An 18,495-nucleotide genomic window follows, 5' to 3' on the forward strand; every position below is an offset into this window, starting at 1 on the left:
TACCTCGATCAAAAGCTTCACGTCTTAAAATAAACAACTTTCAACACTACTATCCCCAAGGACGCCATGTTGAAGCCTCCCGAGCCTATCAAATTTTTCCGGCTCAATCGGCTCACCCGGCTTGATGCGTGCGCAATACCGGCTCAGAATCAAGTGTGTAGCCGGTCATCGCCGGTTTACCCGGGCGCGCCAAATGGTCAGAATCAAGTATGCTAAAAATGTGAAGGCGAAAGTGCGATACATGTATTAGTATCGCTCCTTCGCCTTCGCACTCTCGCATCTTCGAAGGTGCGAGTGACCCAAACGAATACCATATACCACTGGTAATCAAAGAGAAAAGATTAACTCAGAACTTTGACATTTTTTATTCCTTCTGTAGAAATGCAAAAAAGAAACGTATATACAAGTGTTATATTCATAATCAAACATGTTACATGGCTAGTCCAAACAATATTCGGCCTTGTTCCTAGAAAGAAATAGCTTTTTTAATAATAAAATGCTTTCACACTTCAAGGCAAATTGCACAAACATATTTCGTAGTACTCAATAAAAACGGAAAAATTCGTAAATTTTGACGTTTTGAGATGCCCCCTCTGGTACTACAAAATATGACATAAACTAGGGATTTAATAAAAAAAAAATTAAAATAATACAAAATATTTATTTTATAATTTTTCTTCTGAAGCATTTTTTATCCCCCCCCCCGAGAAATTCAGTTTATCATAACATCAAAAACATACTTCTACGACGTCCATCTACCTATAAGTTGAAAAAATCGTTTAAAAAATCAGTTCCTTAACAATGTTATTAAATGTTTTAGCCTATGATTTCTGAATTTTGTTAAATTTGATGAATTCTGCAAAAAGAATTGCTCAAAGAGTGTTAAAACGTTTGATTTCACTCTGCTGCGCGAAATATTGCGCACTGGAAACCCCAGTCGGCCCAGAAACTGATCAGCGAGTATTATGAATTGTACACACGGTGATGAAATATTCAAATCTCAGGCAAATGAAACAGGAGGAAAAACAGATAATAAAATAATAAAGAAGCTCGCCTCGACGAAAGTCGTTTTATAAGTAAGCAGTCTCACACCAGATGAATGAGTTCAACTAAAAAGGTTTTGTCCATGTAGGGTACAATTACTCCGTCGAGGTGAGCAAAAACAAAATGGTTCATTAATTGATATAATACAATAAAATATTTAGTGGTATATCACAGACAGAAAACAGAAACAAATAGGAATTAATTAGAGAAGGTAAATGCAGTTACTACGGTTTCTACCTTTAAAAACATCTAATGTAGTTGTTCTATGGACTGATACAAAGCACTGTCATTATGTATAATGTGTCGCAAAATAAACACTATGCACATTGCTATTCACGTCTCCTTTCATGAATAAATTTCATGGGGGGGGGGGGGGTGATTATTATATTTTTTTTACATTGCATATGGTACATTTTGATATTAGATAAAATTAATGGAAAAAGACCAAAAAAAAAGGTAAAATGATACAGGAAACTCCATAAATGGACATGGTAAAATTAAATTGCACAGAAATTTCTTTTGAATTGATCAATGTTTGTACAAATGTATATTGCATATGAAACATTCCAATGCCATTTTGATATTTTAAAATTCAAAAAAAATTACATAACTGTAAAACAAATATGTATTCAGGGGATATAAAATTTTAATTGCACAACATATTTATTTATTTAATATTGCAACAATCAGCCCACTTTGATTTTGGATTCAAATAAGGACAAGAGAACTAAAATCACCGCCCCTAGAAAGATGCCAAAGTTGTTACATATAATCATCCTGAGTCTCTTCCCTCGAGAGCCCTTTCCTCCTTTTGTCATATGTGGCAACTACAAAAAAATTATGATATACTCTAGTAGCAGTTTTATTAGTATGATAACAAAAACATGAAGAACAGACAGAATCAAAGGTAGCTACGGCCCCTAAATGTTGTTTATTTTTATATTAGATATATACATTGTTTGCGACTTGTATCTTAATATAAAAATCGCTAATTATCAAGTAGTTTAAATTCATGTACTTATAACTACTGGTATGGCTTTCTTACCATATCTGCCAGAGCAATATACAGAAACAGTCCAGCAGTGACAGCGAAGATCCATTGCCGGACTGTGTCGTCGGTTGATACGGAAACCCCGATGTATAGACCAATAAAAGCAGTGAGTGATGACAGGAAGTTAAAACATAGGGCTCGGGCTCTGGACATGCCGCTGGATACCAAAATGGCGTAGTCTCCTTTAATGAAAGAAATAAAAATAGTCAAAAGATTTCATAATACCACTAGATAACGGAAAGTTAAATAAATGTTTACATATGAAGACAAAAATTCTACTGAAACTTGGTCTATACATCAAAAAATACTAAGTCAGATTAGATTTGGGGATATCATGAGGAATGATGTACCCAGTTCGTGTGGCAGTTCATGACAGAACACAGTAATGGTTGTGGCAATACCAACTGACGGACTCTCGGTAAACGCTGCACCGATGGCCAAACCGTCAGCGAAATTGTGCAGTGCGTCTCCAAATAAAACCATCAGAATTAGGGATTTGGCCCCAGCTGAAAGAAAAAAAAAATCTTCTAATTATCCTCTGGCACCATTATATTAAGTTTTATTTTAAAATATATATATTTTCTTTATTTTGATGTGCATGTACAACCCTTATTGCGAGAGTGGAATAACATGAATTTTAAAATTTGGTAAAGACTCAAACTCTCTACTTACGGGACACGACTTTTGTTCTGTACTCGGAATCGGAATCACTTCGCACTTCGTACAATTCAGACCGTGACTCCGACTTCCCATTTTTCTGCTAAAATTAGATATATTAGACATTAGTACAAATGTTTTCTACGTACGTATCCTGGTATCTCTTTGCACATCCATTATATAACAAGTTATTAAAGTTAGAGGTTAAAGCATACTTTTTATGATTTTTTAAATGGTTCAGAAAATGTTATTAGGATATTAATGAAATCGTACACCACTGTGCAGTTCGAATTTGTCCAAGGTAGGCATGTGTGAATGTCCATGGCTGTCCTCGGAGTTATCCCCCTTACTTAACAAATTGAACATCATCTCCATGAAGTAGAACGCGTAAATACCTGGCAATGAATAATGTGATCAAATATGTACATATATGAAAAAAAGTCTGTCACAATAAACTATAAAACTAAGGTGCTGGGATGGACTAGCATTGTGCAAAAAAAGTCGGGTCATCAACACTATATTAAACTAAGGTTATGGGGTATTGGGGGGGGGGGGATTTACCACCAAAACAGTTAATAGAAGGTTACATAGTTCTGACAGAATTTATGCTGAATAAAGATCAACGCAAGCGAGAGTAACATTATGTAAACCATCCAATGCCTCAGTGAATTACTGGAATAGACTTTTTTTTTTACTGCTGTTATACGAAAACACAGTTTACGATTTATACCTTTTCATCCCAGCAATGATATTTAATTCACATAGCGTGTTCAAGAATATTACGGTCCTTTGAAACGTTATAACACAGAATATACGTTATTTTTGTAAAAGTTATAGCTTTCTCAGGGGAACAAAAGAGAAAAAACAGATTAATTTCTAAAATCCGTTAATATATTTTAACGTCTAATAGTACCCCTTTTAATCTCAAGTGTCAAAATATTATTTAACTGACTCAAAATTTCAAATTTGCATGTGTCTGGAATGAACCCATATGTAATTTAAAAATTTTAGTAGAAACAGATTTCCTTTAAAACTTAAAGAACAGGTAAGAAAAGGTATTATCAACAAGAAGACGTTCTTTCATACAGGTGAATTTCAATATATAATTTTTTGTCTGAAAATAAGTTATCATGAAATAAATCTTGTCAATGTTTCGTGGTTTGTGTAGAAAAGCACACATTTTAGTGAATAGTGAAGATGAAAACTTGTTTATGAGGTGAAATCCAATCTAAACGTAAATCTGCAAAAATCATCATATGCTGCGTGATTGGTAAAAACCCTCATATACATCAAATAAGATATTTATACACTTAACAAGTATTTTTCACCATAATTCATTATATTGTCCACAACCAATTTTAGCATCCGATTTCCTTTTTGTAATAGAGAGATCTGATGTAAATATTACCCCTTGACATCAAGTGATCTCAATATGAAGATATGATCCATGTTTTTCCAAGCAGGTTATTATTGGAAAAACATCGGCATTTACTATATATAAGTACATAATAATTCTAAACTAATTAATACGGGTATAACTTCTAATAAGAATTTTAAATTTAAAAAAAGATAGTAATCTTGGGGAAAGAGGTGAAAACCATATTCCAGAATAACCCCTAACACAAATAATTGTCAAGACGAAAACTGATGTAAACATTTTTTTTCTAAATAAACAAAGTCTTTTTGTATAAACGATTGACAGCAAAGGGAGTGTCAATGAATAAATCTTGTTCTGGACATTTACATGAAATTGCAAGTCAAATCTTCGCTGTGTTCAACAGCATCTAATAAGTTTTGTCATAATTTCAATCAATTTTCCTATCAATTTTTTGTAGAATTTGTTCAATATCACTTCAGACGACTTGTGCTTAGTCAACTGAAGCATCTTCAAAATAAAAAAGGGATATTCTTTTTTTTTTCAATTCTACAACAAATGTATTTTTGCATATATTTAAATTTTAAAGCTAAAGCTAACTTCATGTGATTTTAGATAGGAAAAGTAAATTATCGTGATCAGTGTAAATTATTTCTCAATCGACTTCTATAGTTATTATTGGAAATCATATGCACTCCCAAGCTTTATTGGTAAATAAAAATATATCTACGACATGTACACTTAATGTATATACATATACTAGAATAGTAAATATATCTACTATACTACATGTATATACATATACTAGTATATTTTTATTTACCAGTTAATCTGGGGAGTGCCTATGTTCGAAATCTCGAAAAGCCTACAAACTCGAACATTAGAAAATTTGAATAGACACGAACCTTAATCCCATTTGTGTATGAACATTATGTAATATATATCTTTACACAGTACTATTAACGTGTACGTACAAATAAAAATAAAAATAAACCTGATACCAAGAATTAAGTAGTCAACACCAGCTGACTGCTTTAGAACCCGAACATTAACAGAACTTGATGGATCGTTAAATTCTTTAAATACATAACATTTACCCATGACCTGGAATTGAACCCAAATCACTTTTAAAATAGCATAATGACACGCAACAAAACCATAGCCATCATCGAACACAATACAGGTCGAAGAGAATAAATTATAGTACCTTACCAATATTGACAAGGGGTTTCGTCGTGTAAAGTTTAAGTACTACTGGAGTAAAAGATTTCTACGATAGTTGATCAATATTTTCACAGGGGAGTCTATTACAGCACCAATACATTGTTTAAAAAAGTACCAAGTTTAAAGAAAAAATAATGCTTGTTGCAACTGATACAAAAAATTAATACGGTTGATTAATACAAGGGTATTATGAACAAACATTAAGTTGCCGTCCTAAACAAGAAATGTTCTTTATATCTAACCTGCCATAGCGGCTAGTCCGTATCCCACATAGGGCTCCATAACAACCTCATCTCCGTGAGCATGGGCGTGCTCATCCTCAGAATGAACGTGTAAACCAAACGCCTGAAGTAGCAGAAATGCAAAATTAATATATATATATATATATATATATATATATATATATATATATATATATATATATATATATATATATATATATATATATATATATATATATATAAAATAAAATTTTTTATATTTCACAGAAAATATTGATTTTAAAAAAATCATCAGCGATCGTCTTAGGCACTGCATTTCTTTCTAAAATGGGATAGGGATAAAAAGAATGTAAGATCATTTTACGCTGTAATGATCAATAATTTTTTCCCACTCCTTATGGGCAAAACGTATCTATTCTTTTTTTATTTTTCGAATGTCCATGATGTTCCAATTTACCACTAATAGCTTAAGGTCCACTTACAGCTGGAAACAGATGCAAAATAGCATCAGAAACCAAAGTTCCAACAGCCAGTCCGAGAAAGACAGCCAGGACATAGTCAAAGGTGTTAAGACAAATGGTGTTGGCCAGCGGTATGAAGAGTATGGCCCCTATTGCACAGAGACAGACGATAAAGACAGCCACAGTTCCGTACCCGTAGGCTACAAAGAAAAAAGATTTTTAAAAAATACTGATTTAACACTGAAAATAAGCAATTTCATTCAACACTGACTCACTGTACAGAAACACTGTACAGAAGAAAGAAACTCAAACCATATCAGAGTTACCAACCTTCAGCGGTTCCCAGATGGTGTTTTTTCCCTTCCTTGGGAAGCGGTGCGCATGCCTTTGTTACTTGTTGGTATATTAGAGATGGACATAGGTCCAGGAAATTTTGTTTGGACAAGGTATCGGTGTTTCTTGAATTGTAGATGGCCATAATCTCATTCGCATTGTAGCATTTTTTGGCCTTAAAAAAAAGAGATATTGGTATGTAGGTTAGGAATGTTAAAGGAGAATTCAAATTTCACGACCTTTTTTAACTGCATGTACGTTTATTTTCTTACAAATGTAACAGACGGTGTATCTGGAAGAGCCCTCTTTCGTCTCCTATGGTCATGTCCATCATGACTGGCCCCCGTCTCTGTCATTGCCTGGCTTGCTTGTACCAAACCGAGAGTAGTCAGCAAACTCTCCAGCTCTAGATAACGGAGGAAAAATTCTTACTTCGAGAAGTTCAGCATTACAACCCTTCCTCAAATAACTTATATACTCAGCAAGTCTTCATACAAATTGTGAATATGAACTCAACTGCCTCAATGGTAAAAATCCAAAATTCAATTTCGTTTATTATAATTTTCTATCAAATGAGGACTGATCATCTTATACAATTTATTTACTTTAGCTATTTGAATCATACAACATGAAATTAATAAAGATGTTTGTAGAAAATTCATCAAAATAATTTGATCACATCTAATGCAATGAAAATTTAGCATTTTTTAAAATCTGAACTGGGGACTAAAGTATGTTCTTTTTCACATTGAAATTTCCAGAGATTATCAAGATACAAATTTGCACAACAGGATGCAGATGAATTCAAACAAATGCATAAAGAGCTCTGTAGTGCAGACAAATTATGACTTACTTAGGATCATGTGTGTCTCATTTTCAATGGTTTCTTACCCGTCTTCTTGATAGTGTTGTTGAAGGCATGGACGTACTGGAGAAGACCGTTCTCGATGTAGTTCTTCCTCGGTAGCAGACGACAGTTACTCATCACCTTATCCCCTATATCAAAGTAATATTCAGAGTAAGCTTTAAATGTGAAAATTATTACTTATTTATTATTATTACTAATTAACTGGTTGTCAACAAAAAGCGCTTTCTTTTGCTTGAAAACATTGAAAGTGAATTAAAATGTTTTTGATCATTTCGGAACAAGGCATTGATTAAATACTGGAAGGGGGAAGGGGAGGTACACCCCTAATGGTTCATTCCTGGATGGTATTTCTTGAGTTGTACATCATTATGCAAATGCAAAGTAAACTCATGCATACCTGACAACATGTGATAGAGAAGCAGTTGAGATAGAGCTTCTAAATCGTGCTCATCACCAAAAGCGTCCTCTAGTGGATCTTTGTACATCTCGTCATATAGCCGACCTGCACTCAAACACTACAGAAAACCCATCAGAGCGTGAGAAAACAATATTTTGATTAATTAATGTATCCTTTTCAGATTTTAATTATCATGCTGATGAATTTCCCAGTATGTCTTTCTCTCTTTTTGATTATACAATAATAACATAATAACCAAAATTATACTGAATTCTTATGAAATGCAAACATAGGTAATCAAATTATGAATTATGAATCTGATCTAAACGAACGTTATAAGTAATGGAAAGTCCTATTGCAACTGAATATTCAATAGATGTATCATCCGTGAAAAATTAATGCATGTACATGGTTTATCGAAAAATTTGGGAATAAACATTTTCCAAAAATCTTAACCGGTCATTAAACAAGAGGCCCATGGGCCACATCGCTCACCTGAGTAACTTTGGCCATGCTGTTCTTTACCAGATTTCCTCCCTTTTAATATACCTATTGTGGCCCCGCCCTAATCCCGGGGTCAAAATTTGAACAATTTAGAATCTACACTACCTCAGGATGCTTCCAAATATGTCTCAGCTTTATTGGTCCAGTGGTTCTTGAAAAGAAGATTTTTAAAGATTTTTCTTTAAGTTATATATTTCAATGTAAAACTTGGATTCCCTATTGTGTCCCGCCCTACCCCGGGGTCAAGATTTGAACAATTTATAATCTACACTACCCCAGGATGCTTCCATATAAGTTTCAGCTTTTCTGGCCCAGTGGTTCTTGAGAAGAAGATTTTTTAAGATTTTCCTATATATTTCAATGTAAAACTTGGATTCCCTATTGTGGCCCCGCCCTACCCCTGGGGGTCATGATTTGAACAATTTATAATCTACACTACCCCAGGATGCTTCCATATAAGATTCAGCTTTTCTGGCCCAGTGGTTCTTGAGAAGAAGATTTTTTAAGATTTTTCCTATATATTTCAATGTAAAACTTGGATTCTCTATTGTGGCCCCGCCCTATCCCCGGGGGTCATGATTTGAACAATTTAGAATCTACACTACCCAAGGATGCTTCCATATAAGTTTCAGCTTTTCTGGTCTTATGGTTCTTGAGAAGATTTTTTAAGATTTTTCCTATTTATTTCAATGTAAAACTTGGATTCCCTATTGTGGCCCCGCCCTATCCCCTGGGGTCAAGATTTGAACAATTTAGATTCTACACTACCCCAGGATGCTTCCATATAAGTTTCAGCTTTTCTGGCCCAGTGGTTCTTGAGAAGAAGATTTTTTAAGATTTTCCCTATATATTTCAATGTAAAACTTGGATTCCCTATTGTGGCCCCGCCCTACCCCCAGGGGTCATGATTTGAACAATTTAGATTCTACACTACCCCAGGATGCTTCCAAATAAGTTTCAGTATTTCTGGCCCAGTGGTTCTTGAGAAGAAGATTTTTTAAGATTTTTCCTATATATTTCAATGTAAAACTTGGATTCCCTATTGTGGCCCCGCCCTACCCCCGGGGGTCATGATTTGAACAATTTAGATTCTACACTACCCAAGGATGCTTCCATATAAGTTTCAGCTTTTCTGGCCCTGTGGTTCTTGAGAAGAAGATTTTTAAAGATTTTTCTTATGTATTTCAATGTAAAACTTGGATTCCCTATTGTGGCCCCGACCTACCCCTGGGGGTCATGATTTGAACAATTTAGAATCTACACTACCCCAGGATGCTTCCACATAAGTTTCAGCTTTTCTGGCCCAGTGGTTCTTGAGAAGAAGATTTTTTAATGACCCCACCCTATTTTTGTCTTTTCTTGATTATCTCCCCTTGTAAGGGGACTTGGCCCTTTATTTTAACAATTTAAACTTCCCTTCACCCAAGGATACTTTGTACCAAGTTTGGTTAAAAATGGCCCAGTGGTTCTTGAGAAGAAGTTGAAAATGTGAAAAGTTTACAGACGGACGGACAGACGGACGGACGACGGACAACGGGTGATCAGAAAAGCTCACTTGAGCTTTCAGCTCAGGTGAGCTAAAAAGCGTAAGTCAGAACAGGGTCTTAGGTAAATATGGTAGTGTTCATCCGTAGATATATCATTTAATGCAAGTTTGCATGGTCAAGCTCATACATTTAGGACCTCTTTGAAAAATTAAAACTTGGGACGCCGAAACCAGAACTGTGGCATAGGCTCATTTCAACTCATCGAACTAAAAATGCAATTCACTAACTTTGGTTTGATGAAGGTTGACTTTGGGGTCATCATCATCATGTTCATGACTGTCCTGTTCATGGCTATCGTGATCATTATCATGCTCATGGCTGTCGTGAACTGACTCAGTCGACTGGTCATCATGGACCGTGGTAGGTGCTGTCACGTGATCGTCATCATGATGGTGACCATGGTCATCAGTATGGCTGCTATGAAACAGAGAAAATGTTTTGTTCCATGATAACAAGATGTATAAATGTAAAAATACCATGTACTTTCATAAAAATCATTCTTAGAATCTCAGCGATACGAGGTATTTTAGACACTGGTGAATTAATCTTTTGGGGATTGTTTCGAAGTTAATATTTTAACAAATCCAAAAGGGATACATTTTAGCACAATTTTTATTCTGAAATGGCTTTTATCAGCAAAATCATGCGTCTGAAATTACTAACATTCCCATTAAAACTTTAAAGCCTTTTCGTCATACATGGTGAACTTGTAAAATATTATTTACGACTATTTTATGAATTCATTCGCTTTAACAGTACAATCTGTGAGTGATGTTTTTGAAAATTTACCTGCAGTGTCATCAAAACTTCAGAGCCATCAATTTTATCTTTGTAGAAGTTAAACTTTATTGCATTGCTGGGGTGATTTTAATTTTTGTAAATACTTTATGTTTCAAGATGAAAATCAGGAAGTGGCCCCTTTATGGGTTAACGATTGTCCATACAAATGCTAGTATTGTGCTTCTGGTTAATATGACTGTTACGTAACAATTCTTAATTAAACACCTACTCTTTAGTCGTCATTTCATCATTATGCTCATGAGAATGGTCATTGTCTCCGTCTTGATGTTCATCTGAATGATCATCATCATGATCATCATCTTTTTCATCATCAGACTCGTATATATCATTTAATTCATCGATGGCTTCTTGTAGAGTTTTGGCTGTCAATGACGTCAATAACAGTTCACCTCTTGTGAAAAATCGGGTAAGCTCGTCACTATAAAATTTCTTGGATGACCCAGTATTGATGGTCACCGGTTGACCGCAGTTATTTTTGGCGATCGAGGTATAGTACACCAGAAGATTGGATAAGTCCCCGAAACTGGATTCCAGTACTTCATCTTTGTCTGCTAGACCAAGGTAGTTAAAAACGTCATTTCCAGATATACACTGAAATATGACAAAGGAACATTGAGGGTACAATATGTTAGCAAATACTTTAGAATACACTTATTAAGTAGAAACTCTTGAAAGACTCTTAAATAAGAGAGAGGAAAATTTAGAGTACAACTTCTGGTGTATCAACAAAAATAGAAGATACGGAATACACTGAGGCGTTCAAAAGACTCTCTGAAAGATGGAAAGGAATTATTAAAGGTAAACATGCACACTAAAATTCAAACACAGAAACACTGTCTTTGCAAAAATACATGACTGTAGGGATAGATATATGCAATACTCAGCTAAATACATGTATAAGAAATTACATTTATTTAAATACATGTACATTCATTAAGAACAAAAATTGTTTTGTATACTTGCTCTTATCTGGGATTATTTTTTTTCCACTGGTAAAGCAAATGAGTTCCTTTTTATATTTTAGTAAGTAATATAGCCTGTCTCAAGTCAATCTAGAACGACATGCTTGCCTAATGATCTCTTAAATTTTCCAAACAGATAAAATTTAAAATTAAATTTTTATTCCATTTAATGTTTTTACATTTATTATAATTATAAAAATGAAAATAACAAACAATGGTCAGATTCAAAATTGAATGCAACAAACTTGAAATCTTAACAACAGCAGAGATGGAATCGGGATATGTATCGAATCAACTTATGAATGAAAATCAATGTTGTAAATTGTTAAAACTAATGTTAAATGTGGAATTGAAGGCTAAAGCAGTGCACTTGGGACTTCTTTTCATGTTGACGTGTTTGAACAAGAATACAAAAACGTGTCAGATAAGAAAGGGGCATAATAAGTACCCATGGGAATTCCATCAGATTATTGGAAGACCTGGTGCCCAAAGACGACATCTATTGGATATTGTTAATCAGAAAATTTAGCATTTTCTTAATATTTATACTTCAGAATACTTCTGCCAAGAATACAAATGGTTCAACAAAATAAATTCTGGATGACTAATCACAAAACGTATATATTTCCGAGTTCAATTTTACAGGCACCCCCTTACGGTAAACCAGAGGGCAAAATATGTTTTACCCCTGTCTGTCTCTCTCTGTCAGTTCTCCTTTGGTTCTGGATCCCCCCCAAGACGCTTGTAAATATTGAGCTGATTTTTGGTATCTGAGTTTATCATTATGAGTTTCAGATCGTTTGCATCTTTCCGCTTCAATAATTTTTGAGGGATTGCTTTAAAATACAGTACTAGATGGATTAAATATGCAGTCATCAAAAATGTAGTCTCTTATTCAATTTATCATACGGAAAGGTTGTAAAAGGTTTTTAAAAAATCATGTTTAAATTTTCTTATTGGGGAATAATTTGATTTCAAATTTTCTAGAAGTTATACCTTAAGGACCCAGTATACAGCACACTGAAGATTTCAATTCCATGTCTACTTTTACAAGATAAAGTAATCCGCCCTTCAATGTTAAAATTGAATATATAAATTGTAATCAATTCAAGTATTTTCAATAACATTATATTAAATCAAGATAAAATAACTGAATACATTATTTTTATGTGGTTTCCAATTTAAATAGCGGTGATTTCTGTTCATCAAGACTGTTATCTTTGAACATTTATGCTTGGGGTGAATAACAGGTATATGAATTGGACCGACTCAATATTTTTACCATTATATGATGTAATTTTCTCAATTGAAACTCAAAGGACAAAATAATTAGTGAAAAGAGAGTCCGTAAATTCTGTACAGTGTCTGTTACATGTACTAGAGCGGAGAAGTATTGCTGCTAACTTCTGACCCGTGTCATATTGTTCGTTATCAAGGTTGTTCTCAAAGTAGTCTATTTATCTGATGTAGAAGCAGTTAAGTAGTAAAGCTTATTGTCCTTTATGGAGAGTGTTTTAAATATCCGCTGTAGGGAACTGTCCCCTTTTTTGAACTTGTTCCTGACCCGTGACAGAAGAATATGCTAGCTTAGCATTCGTTTGTTTGTTTTAACTATTATCCCCATAAAGTATACCTCCAAATTTAATTCAATTTAATTTTTTCTGTTTAATTAATGTAAATATGGAAAAATGTGATAATATGATAGCGCGATTCTGATCGAGTTTTCTTCTGGAGCATTATCCAGTAAAAAGTTTTTTTTTGAAAAATGTACTCGTTTCTTGTGAAAAATAAAACGTTTGTGTCGACAGACTGCACAAACAGTCCATATGATGTGTATAATGTTCTAGACACACACAAGAAATGCCTCTAAACTGTATTACCTAACACGTTCCTTTGTTAAGTTTTGTAATTTAAGAAATTCAAAACTATTTCTTTAAAAAAATATAATACTTTGATGTAACATGTATATGTAGACAATTAATGCAAAGAATTAAACGTATATAATTTGGATGTGTTTGTTATGAGAAGGATTATTTGTAAATATTTCATTCAGCTCCTAACGTTCTCAACAAATTAATCTTTATTTCAAATACCGGTATCATATTTAGTGTGTTATATTGAGGAGAGGAACTAGAAAGTTGACAGAACTTGCTTCTGATCATTTTAATTGTCAATAAAATATGATCACATCACGTGTGTGGTTAAAATATATACTGGAATAATGTGTATGTAAAATTGAACAGACAAGGTCAACAACTGCTCCCACGGATAGCCTTTGGAATTTTTTTTTTTAATTCTGTTGAGAATTAATTCAATGGGTTCGTGATTGCAATATTTATCGAAATAGCTATCAACAACTAAGTAGCTTTCATAGCCATGAACTACAGGAGTCGTCCGTATACAAATACAAAAGTTATTCCGCCAAATTGAGTTAAAGTGAGGAAAGTAAACGACAGCAAACCAAACAATTACATGCATGCGTTGTAGGAACCACTAGTGCTTGGGGAAGGGGCCCACCCTACCCTTCTCCTCTGTGCCCCCAGGACGGTTCGACTTATTTTTCATAAAATATTTCCCTATGACACATTTTAAAGTACTTCTATTGAAAAATCAAAGTATAACCTTAACTAATTTCGATAAAAATCACACTGACCGATACTTCTTTTTTAGTGTCAGTCAGCGTGTTTGTTTTAAGTTATTTTTTGGATTTTTCAATCGGATAACTTCGAAATATCTCATAGAAAAATTATGAGAAATAAGTCGAAAAGCCGGGGGGGGGGGGGTATCCCATCCCAAGTTCCTGTGGAAGAAACTGGTTTTGTTAGATTACATAGTACATTAATAATGCTCAAATTGTTAATTTATAAAGTCCATCTTAGCGACGACTCGCAGTATGTATAGCATGTCAGACGTACGTTGCAATATTTGATCTTTTCCATTTGTATTCTGTAATTTTCCATTTGTATTCTATAATTTTCCATTTGCATTGTATACTTCTCTATTTGTATTCTATCATTTTCCATTTGTATTCTATCACTTTTCATTTGTATTGTATAATTTCTCATTTGTATTGTATAATTTTCCATTTGTATTGTATAATTATACAATACATTGAAATGGAAAAGTATACAATATAATTGGAAAATTATACAATACAAATGAGAAATTATACAATACGGATGGGAAATTGTACAATACAAATAAAAATTTTACAAAGCAGATTAAAAATTATACAATACAAATGGAAAAGTATACAATACAAATGGAAAAGATTGAATATTGCAACGTTTGACATGCCATGCAGTATGAGTAAGAAAACAATGTGTGGTCAGCTAGGCACATTGGTCATGTCTGTGTGGATGTCGCTTAATTAGTATAATGTGACATATAATGACAAGCCTTAATTGTTTCAAATTGTCATCATTTAGTAGACAATACATTGTTTTTCGGAAGCAGAGGTTACGTGAAATCGTGCAGCCTAAAGCAGTTCCGTGACAAATGACAATTCGTACAAATTGTCCAGCACGATTTTCAAGTAAGACTCCATCTGCTAGGGTCAGTGAGTCAACAATTTATAGTATGTCGTTTAGAAAATCATGTTTTACTAAAAATATAGCGAACTGTGCCTAAATTTTGTTGTTTCTATAATGAAAAAAGGGGTTGTCGATATCATTTACACTATTTTGGTTGAAAAGCTAGTATTCGATTTTGAATTTAATTAACATAGCGTGCTCTACAGGAAAATGCATTCTTCTTTGGAGTTCAGAAGTCTTGGAGCAATTAGATTGATAGTACAGGCAGTTTCTGTATATTATCAAAGCAATAACATTGTAAATAAATGATATTACATAAGTTTATGGTGATTACAACCGTTTGACTAATCACATACTTGTCATGTGACGTCATGTAATGCATGTTACGCAAGGGGTTAGGCCCTACATGAATCTATCGGCCCCATAAACATAAAACGAAAACACATCAATCATTTGAAAACTATGGATTATTTAATTCCGACTGATAAGTCAAAAACAATTTCATGATGTGTTCTATTCATTCGGTCACTGGACAAAAATTGCAAATAAACAAGAATAGTCTACGTCTGTGTTGTACGTATATTTTACCTCTATTCAACAATTTACTATTTTTTTTTTTTACAAGTTTATTGTACTTATTGCATCCCCCCACCCCACCCCCCGTACAAAGCAGACAAAAATAGTTTCATTATCACGTACTACGATGCAATTGTACTTTCTTCATAAACCGTATAACTATGTCAATGTTCTCTATTTTTCTAAAAAAAAAAAAAATACGTCACATGGTAATGAAAAAGGTAACTTTTTGTACAATATAGGTTCAAAATCCTGTACAACTAGGACACGAAGGTGACCTGAGGGCATCTCGCTACCAACAATTACATTTGTTACACCTTAATTAGCGAAATTGAAATTAATTCAAAGAATCTCATTTGTCCCTCGTGACGGATTTAGGACAGAATCGTATCGTTTTACAGTTCATCAACTTCCGTGTACCAAATTGGGAGTTTCTGGATGCCATGATTTTTTACGCAACAGCTTCCAATTAATTATGACCATCTTTATATCTATAAACATGTATATATACATGTATTGAGAGAGAGAGAGAGAGTCTCTGTCTATTGGCTGAGGTTTTGGTGTATGGTCTTTTATTCCATAAAAGACTTCTCAAATATTGTCGAAAGCTGTAAACTAACATGACGCATTCAACCACAGATGGTGAATGACTGAACGTAATGCCGAGTGAAAATCATCCATCAAGAATTGATTTCCATGACTGATTCTTGTAAACGCTATTTTACTTTAAAAATATCGTAAAGATTGTCCAAATGCAAAATAATTTTGACATGGATTTCTGCCTGATTCAGAGCCATGGGCTTAGCTTTTCCACATGTAATTTGAATGGAATATAAGAATACATGTAACACCTTTGCTGAATTCAATAAACCATGAAGACTTTTTTAAAAAAATGACCTACTTTATCAATCGTTTTAACAGTAAGACGGAAAAGAAAATACTTCGTTTATTTTGCTATTCATTCCGCATGTTTTCAAAAGTGATTTTCTGACTTGAATTAATTTCCAAAATGGTATCGTCGAGCTAGAAAAATTGTTTCATACATCGTCTGGTAATTTTCACATTATAGAGCATAGTTTCACGTTTTTCACACCGTGTGGTCATGAATGATAGTATTAAGAAGATTAAAAGTAAATAAATCCCCATGATTCCTTCTAAATAAACATAAATACACAAAAGCTACAAAGGGGTCTCCATGCTTGATTGTCGTTTTGGGTTCACAGGGATTTGGGGAATGACAATATTCGTAAATTTAATGGATCTTAGGACAATGACAAAAACCTCAATTCACAAGGGAATTGCTATTAGTACTGACCATTATTTACAACAAAAGCCACAGTACAGAGTATCTATATATACTTTTTACTTACCAGAGAGTGTCCACAGGTTGGGGCACCAGACACCTGTGGGTTTGTCTGTGTTGTACAATGAATCCGCGAGGAAAGTTTTTGAATTAGCTTATTTACATTAAGTAAACTTAGTCCTTTAGTGTGTACATCTAGTAAATCCTTAAGACGATCAAAAGGATCCAACATCATTTCTACATGGTCCTCGTGAATGTCCAGTTCAACATTATAAACACACGGAAAAACTATCAAAAGTAAAATACCACATAAAAGAGCCATGTTTTCAAGGAGAAATATAAAAGTTGTCTATCCCTCACAAAAGGGGTCCAAAACGTCTGGCTTTCTTTCTTTATAGCACGAGTTTGAGAATTTAAATCCACGCCCGTTTTGTCTCTATTGCTTTGATCGACTCCAGTGACACGCTATTCAATGACGTTACCCCCGACAGTTATAAACTCATCTGGGGACATGTCAACTGCATCGTGCAACCATGCGTGACAATGAATGTGCGTAGATTACTACAACAGTAATTGACATCAGGTAATCAGCAGGTAACAATATGTTGTAGCCGTGTTCACTCATAATGTGTTTCTTTAATTAGAAAGCGGATAGCAGCACATTTAAAGAACGGGAATAAAATTAATTCGCTGTATTAAGACAGGTAAACCCACTGATTAATACAATTCGTCATGAATATTAACAGATGAATGTAAAGAATTCATTTGACTGACGAATCTACTTGATAAATCATTCGTTCCAGAACACACTTATATGTAAATGTTGTAGAGAGAAATAATGGATAACATGTAACCACCATGTAATTTATTCTGAATTTTAATTTCTTTCAAATTCATTTTGAAAATATATCGTATTTTTCTCTTATTTCTTTTTAAGGTATCATGTTTATTCACTTTCTTAAAAAAAAGTTTCTATTAAGCTTTTACCCATGATTTAAGTTAGAAAATCTATACAAGCTATAAAATTGGAAAAATTGTACAAAAAGAACACCCCCTCCCTCAAATAAAAATCGGATCAAAGCATTGTGAAATATGAATAGGAAGAAATTAGCTGTGGCCTTCAACTCGTCATTTAGACATATCGATGACGTATTATCAATTAAAAATAGTTACTTTCATTCATATGTCTACTCGATATATCCCAGTGCGCTTGAAATAAAAGATACCACAGAGTCTGACACATTTGTTTCATATTTGGAATATTACCAGAAAAAGACTTAAATGGTAACCTAAGCTTTATGATAAACGTGATGACTTCAATTTTTCAATTGTCAACTTCCCATAATTATGTAGCAATATACCCTTATCACCTGCATGGGGTTTTGTCTCCCATTTGATTCGATACGCAAGAGCATGCTATACGAATGATCAATTTCTTAAACGAGGCAAGCTATTGACAAACAAGTTGATGAAACAAGGATATCAACAGTTTCGTTTGAAGTCATCAAATAGGAAGTTTTATGGTCGATACAATGACCTTGTCATACAATAAAGAGGCGTCTGAACCAGAGACGTCTGAAACGATTTATTTGACAAGAAAAAAGTCTCTCAAAGCGAACGATGTCATTTTAAAGTAGG

General features: G+C 33.8%; 1 protein-coding gene across 1 annotated transcript; it reads right to left on the reverse strand.

Annotated features, from left to right (window-relative positions):
• Positions 1 to 346: 346 nt before the first annotated feature.
• Positions 347 to 17,506, reverse strand: LOC133185701 (zinc transporter ZIP4-like). Its single transcript, XM_061321005.1, has 14 exons — positions 16,925 to 17,506; positions 10,692 to 11,074; positions 9,910 to 10,099; positions 7,632 to 7,749; positions 7,258 to 7,362; positions 6,639 to 6,772; positions 6,364 to 6,541; positions 6,055 to 6,233; positions 5,594 to 5,696; positions 3,026 to 3,147; positions 2,768 to 2,855; positions 2,446 to 2,601; positions 2,090 to 2,277; positions 347 to 1,871 (listed from the first exon to the last, which is right to left on the reverse strand). Exons 1-14 carry the CDS (start codon positions 17,177 to 17,179, stop codon positions 1,731 to 1,733), a joined length of 2,340 nt encoding a protein of 779 aa, XP_061176989.1. The 5' UTR covers positions 17,180 to 17,506; the 3' UTR covers positions 347 to 1,730.
• Between the last annotated feature and the right edge of the window lie 989 nt (positions 17,507 to 18,495).

This window comes from Saccostrea echinata, unplaced genomic scaffold, assembly GCF_033153115.1.
Source record: "Saccostrea echinata isolate AGI-Se365-2 ecotype Australia unplaced genomic scaffold, CSIRO_AGI_Sech_v1 ptg000001l, whole genome shotgun sequence".
Taxonomy (NCBI): Eukaryota; Metazoa; Mollusca; class Bivalvia; order Ostreida; family Ostreidae; genus Saccostrea; species Saccostrea echinata.